At 34.6% G+C, this 6,000-nt stretch overlaps 1 protein-coding gene across 1 annotated transcript; it reads right to left on the bottom strand.

Annotated features, from left to right (window-relative positions):
- Nucleotides 1–270: 270 nt before the first annotated feature.
- Nucleotides 271–4,668, bottom strand: LOC107853631. The gene is made up of 2 exons (XM_016698611.2): nucleotides 4,041–4,668; nucleotides 271–1,058 (listed from the first exon to the last, which is right to left on the bottom strand). Exons 1-2 carry the CDS (start codon nucleotides 4,521–4,523, stop codon nucleotides 891–893), a joined length of 651 nt encoding a protein of 216 aa, XP_016554097.1. The 5' UTR covers nucleotides 4,524–4,668; the 3' UTR covers nucleotides 271–890.
- Nucleotides 4,669–6,000: the final 1,332 nt, after the last annotated feature.

Here is a 6,000-nt window from a genome sequence, read left to right as displayed (position 1 = left end):
AGAGCAGATGCTTGGACAAATCCAGAACTTATATCAAACTATTTGACGTCTGCAATAGTTGATTTAATTATGTATTCTTACCTAATACTTGCTAGACTAAACAGCAAAACAGTTCCACACACCAAACCAAGCTAAAAACATCACTACCATTTCCATTTTTCTTTCTCTTGTCCAGGGGAGTGATGATGATCATCCATCATGAATTCTGTGCTCTATGGTGAGATACGCAACAAATGCTAGTAGAGTAAACTAACACTTGATAGAACAAAATGAAGGCAGAAACAACCTTAATTTGCATTTTCTTTCACTACATAAAAACCTTTTGAAAGTAGGTCACCATGACAATGTTCGGACAAGCACATCGCTGCATTATCCAACACAAGAACTTTCCTCCAAGTCTAAGGCAAGGAAAATTCAGATTGTCCTGGCTGGAAAAGAAACTGATACTTCAATTTGGACAAATGCAACGGAAATAGCATTTTTGTTACGAATATGTGAATTAACATTTACTAGAATTTACATCAAGGTCCGAGAGGACTGCACAAGGGACCAAACTGACTGCTATAGCTACAGCCTGAATATACTTTTACAGCCCACGTCAGGCAGCTTCTAGTCTTCTATTATATGAGTACTATCACACTAATTATAAAGAAGATTTCTTTGAGTTCCTTTCAGAAAGCCTTTTTTTTTTGTTGAACAAAATCAGCAACTTTTATACTATCAAAAATATTCAGATGATAGTTTTGGCTCGTCACAAGTTAAGTAAAATACAAGCCTGAAAACAAAAAGTTCAGCTTCTTCACATTGAGCTTTTACACTTGTGTTAGTACTGCACTGGAGAACAACAAAACTTGAGTTAACCATAATACCTTGGTTTCAACTTCACTCAGTCACAGGTCTGCCCGGCTAGAGAAAGCAGAGGTATATTTTGAAGAAATATCCTTGAAAATCGTGATCAAGCCCTTCAAATCAGCAGAACCCAATTCAAGGCAGTCCTTAAGCAAATCACCTTCTAATATTTCCTTCTGAAGTGTCTCTAGGGCTTCCTTCAGCGGACCCTGCTTTACAATAAAAAATTAAAACAAACTTATACCAAGTACAGAACAACAAACTCGTCATACATTCAGTTTTTATCCTCGAGTTTTGGTACAACTCCTAATCACTAACTACCCAGCCCCCACTCTAGTAACTGTTCGAAATTCAATTTAAAAGAAAAAAGGAATTGTAGGCCCCTGAAACTTCCTTTTTTTTTTTTTTTTTCCTTCAATTAAGATATTCAATGATTCTCTTTTTTAGTGTTTAGGAGGGAAAGAAAAACGCAAGATCATTATTCATTATATGATAATTTAATCAGTATCCTGTACTAGTCAAGATTCCTGTGTGCTCAAAGACAGGACTATTAATGTTCCATTCTAGTTCCATTTTATTGTGTGCTCAATATGAGCATCAATTCAAGCACACAACCTAGCTAAAGATGGATGTCCCTCGAGTGTATTCAGGTTGGAGATGAATGGAAAATTTGTCCAACTACTATTGCAAGTTTGACTTATAGTAATTTCCAAAACATCCAATTTGGACTCCCAAGAAGTGGCAGGTGTGTGTCAAAGATTTCAATCAAAGTAGGAGATATTGCACCAATTTTCAGTCTACCAATAATCAATAACCTCAAAACTTTTTGACGAATAACTGAATGAAAAGGGGCAAAAATTGAACTCTAAATTCCTTTCTTGTCTAATACAACCTTATGATCTTCCAAAGAACCGTCAGATATAAATTTCACATTCCAACATGTTAGCACTGCTCTCCTCCTTCAAGTTTACAACTTTACATATACAAGCACGATACCCGAGAGAACTTCCTTGGTTATGGTTTAACTTTCTTATTTCCCAAGTACATATAACTTTGTCATTTTAGCATTTAATCCTGTTGGAGGTTTATGTTTGTGAGTCTTTACCCTAATCCGCGTCCTCCACACCTTCCTATCAAGGGTCATGTCCTCCGTATAGCAAGCAAAAAATATAAAAACAAACAAAAAAATGAGATAACACACCACTAGATAATAAAAAAAACAAGACACCCACAGAGTAATACTATGAACTATCTATTTGAAATCCCAAACATAACCAAAACACCACGAATAAGCAACTACAAGGCACATGCATATCACTATGACCACAGCTATATCAACAAACAAAGCACTCCTCCCTACTAGTAAGGATGCACTCTGACCCACTAACCCTCTACAATAATCTGCGTCCTCCACAGTCCACACCTTCCTATCAAGGGTCATGTCCTCTCTAAGTTGTAACTGGTCCATGTCACGCCTAATCACTTCCATCCAATATTTCTTTGACCTACCTTTACCCCATTTGAAACCATCCATAGTGAGTCTCTTACACCTCCGAACTAGGGCATCCGTGCACCGCCTGATACAAGAAAAACAAGGAGAACACAAAACACATTCCAAAACAGTCCACTAATCTTAAGGATCCGAGGACCTTTTGGAGACCACTCTCGGATTCACTACAACAACAACAAGAACAAGATATAAGGGTGTGTTTCAACCCCAAAACAGTCACCCCAAACTAGATTTAACAACAACAATATGAAGACAAGATGAACAACAACAATGTGGTAACAATAACAACACCTCACGGGTTACATTAGCAAGAACAAAGAACCAACGATTACAATGAACAAAAGGATAGATAGTTAGACAAGTGATGGTATAATCTTAAGAACCCAAGAATTTGGTTGACTCTTGAACCCTTAACACTACACACAACGAACGCCTAACTCCTACGTTGATACAAGAGGGACTTTACCTCCTCTAAACACCAACGTATCAAGTCATGAATCCAACACGAATGATTCCACGCTCAAGTTGAAACCTAGTTTCGGTTTGCCTCTTAAGGAAGAGAGGAGTTGTGTTTTAAGTCATACAAGACTTACAAATATCATCAAAAAACTAATGAAAGGCCAAAAGACCCTTAGAGAAATAAAAGGCAAAAAGACCAAAAGGCCTCTTAGAGAATAGGCGCCCATCAAGTGTAGTATGTTGGCTGATTTTTTGTGCATTTAGGTTCTCTTTTGCACTTCAATTGCACACACCAAGTCTCGGGTCCAACACACTCTCACATAAGTCCATCTACCTGATTGTACTTGTATCACCACCTCATCACATGCCCAAGCCATCTCAACCTCACTTCCCGTATCTTGTCTTCCACCGAAGTCACTCCCACCTTTTCTAGAATAAACTCATTTCTAACCCTATCCCTCCTAGTAAGTCCACACATTCATCTCAACATCCTCATCTCCGACACCTATACAACATCGTTGGTCGAACTGCTATTATGTAGAACTTATCTTTAAGCTTAGGAGGCACCTTATTATCACACAAGACTTCCAAAGCGAGCCTCCATTTCAACCTCCCTACACCAATACGGTGCATGACACCCTTGTTAATCTCTCTATTCCTCTAAATCATAGACCCAAGATACTTGAAAATATCTCTCTTTCCAATGGCCTGAGAATCTAGTTTCACAACCACGTCAGCCCCATGCGTCAAATCACTGAACTTACACTCCAAGTACTCCGTCTTGATCCTGCTCAACCTAAACCCTTTAGACTCTAGAGTCTGTCTCCAAACCTCCAACTTATCATTAAGTCTCCTCGGGTCTCGTCAATAAGCACTACATCATCAGTAAATAACATATACCAAGGCACCTCTCCTTGAATATGTCGTGTCAATACATCCATCACCCAGGCGAATAAAAATGAGCTACCCTTTAGCAATTCAATACAAATAATAGTAATTGTTTCCAACTATAACCTTATATTAAAGAACTACTCCTCCTTAATAAAGTTCAATCCTCAAAAAAAAATCTAATAAACAGAGGTAACTTAATAACTATAATGGGCGTGAAATGAGCTCTTTATTTTGTGTGCTCGAAAGGAAGCCAGCCAGTGCTCTGTAAATATGCAAATACTATTCTGTTACTACTAATTAGCCCAAAAATATAAAAGTAGTAGAAACTTACAGGTTGTCGAAACACCTTCCGAAATCTACCAAAAAGAGATTTCGAAACTCTGAAAAGATTATCATAATTCCGCTTCATCCAACTAACCCTTTCGCTATCCGAACCAACACTCGTAAATTCACTAAGACCACGCAGAATCTCATTCAACTCAGACAAAGCACCAAACATCTCAAACGACAACGTAGCATCTCTCCACGCATAATTCCTAGCATAATCCCAACCAACATTCCACATTACTTTCCAAAACCCAATACCCAAACAATTCTCCAGTTTCCTAGCAATGGATCGAGCTCTATCAGCGCCTTTGTAGTCTCCCCGAGATTCACGGAGATTGGCGATGCGGGAGAAGAGGGAGTGGGAGAGAGAGAAGAGGGTATGGTAGTTGGAAAAGGGGAAGGAAAAGGAGGAAGAAGGTAGTGGGTTAGAGAGGAGGAGGAGGAGGAAGAGAAGGAATATTGAAGGAGTTACGATGGTGCTCCGCATTGGAACCACCGGAGTGATGGTCGACGATTCGCCGGACGGTGGAGAACTGTCCAGATTTTAGGAGGGTTTTACAAAATATTACTATATTACTCCTAATTTCTGAATATACTTTGTTATTTAAAACTCGTTTGGGATTTTCAAAAATAACTATATTTTATTAGAAAACTCACCTTTTATAGTCATGTTTTACATAATTATCATTTATAACTGATATATTCAATTTACGTTCGCTATATTCGATTTTATCAATAGTTTATATTCATATAAAATGTAAATACAGTACCATTTAGCTGCTGTATTCGATTCACAGCCGTTATATTCAATTTTACTTAGTAGTCAGTATTCATAAAAACATAAATACACTACATATTTAGTCTTGCCAAAAAAATTACTATTTTTTTTTATTATTTTTTTATAATTTTTTTTTCGTGTTTTCCTCGTTTTTTCTTCTTCTTTTTTCTAATTTTTCCTTTTTTTTTTTTGTTTTTTTATATTTTTTCTCTCTTCTATCTCTCTTTCTTTTTCTTTTTCTTTTTGTACTTATTTTCTTTATCATTTGTTTGTTCTATTTTATATTTTTTGTATTTTTAAAAAATATAAGTACTCGAGCACAAGTCATTGATGATAACGTAAAAATCATAATTGTTTATCTATTTGTAGTCATACCGTCATTTATATTTTTGTATTCAATGATATAACTATATTTGTATTTTAAAGTTTGTGTTTGTATTTTGCAGTTCGCGTTTATATTTGTATTTTATAGTTCGCACTTGTATTTGTATTTGTTAGTTCGCACCATCATTTATATTTTATATAATTCGCACTTGTATTTTAAAGAACTGTTTTGTATTTGTATTTTATAATTGACTGTATATTATATTGGATTATATTTGTATTATGATTTTATTGTGTTTGTATATTTAGATTATATTTGTATTTTATTTTCATCGATGTCTTTTTATTTTTAAAGAATTATTTTGTATTTGTATTTGTAAGTTGATTGCATATTGTATTTAGCCATGATTATGTACAATTTATCATTTGTAATTGTATACAAACAAGTAAATGCATTAATTGTATTTTCTTGATTCTAAAATATATAAATATCCAATGTATTATTTGATACAAATGTACCATTTTGTATTTGTATGTCAAAATTCTTATTCGTATTTGTAAATAAATAAATATCACTTGATACAAATACAATTACAAACAAATAAAACCAACGATTTTAAAAATACAAATACATATTGTATTTTTATAAAAATTTAAATTGTATTTATTTGTATCAATAAATACAACTCGTCTAAATAAATACAAACGAATATTTGTAAAAAGAAAATCAATCGTTCCTTTTCAATAATTAAAAAATACAAATGATAGTTCACACTTGTATCTATATGTTATAATTCGCATTTGTATTTGTATGTTATAATTTTCACTTGTATTTGTATGTTATAATTCGCCATTGCATTTA

This window comes from Capsicum annuum, chromosome 2, assembly GCF_002878395.1.
Source record: "Capsicum annuum cultivar UCD-10X-F1 chromosome 2, UCD10Xv1.1, whole genome shotgun sequence".
Classification (NCBI taxonomy): Eukaryota; Viridiplantae; Streptophyta; class Magnoliopsida; order Solanales; family Solanaceae; genus Capsicum; species Capsicum annuum.
The sequence above is the reverse complement of the archived record's forward strand: the minus strand, read 5'-3'. Positions and strand labels throughout refer to the sequence as shown.

Excerpts from the sequence above, each read along its gene's own strand:
- LOC107853631 (XM_016698611.2), bottom strand. The coding sequence starts at position 4,523 with ATGCGGAGCACCATCGTAACTCCTTCAATATTCCTTCTCTTCCTCCTC. Across the intron at positions 1,059-4,040 it reads GGAAGGTGTTTCGACAACCT|GGTCCGCTGAAGGAAGCCCT; the intron begins GTAAGTTTCTAC and ends ATTGTAAAGCAG.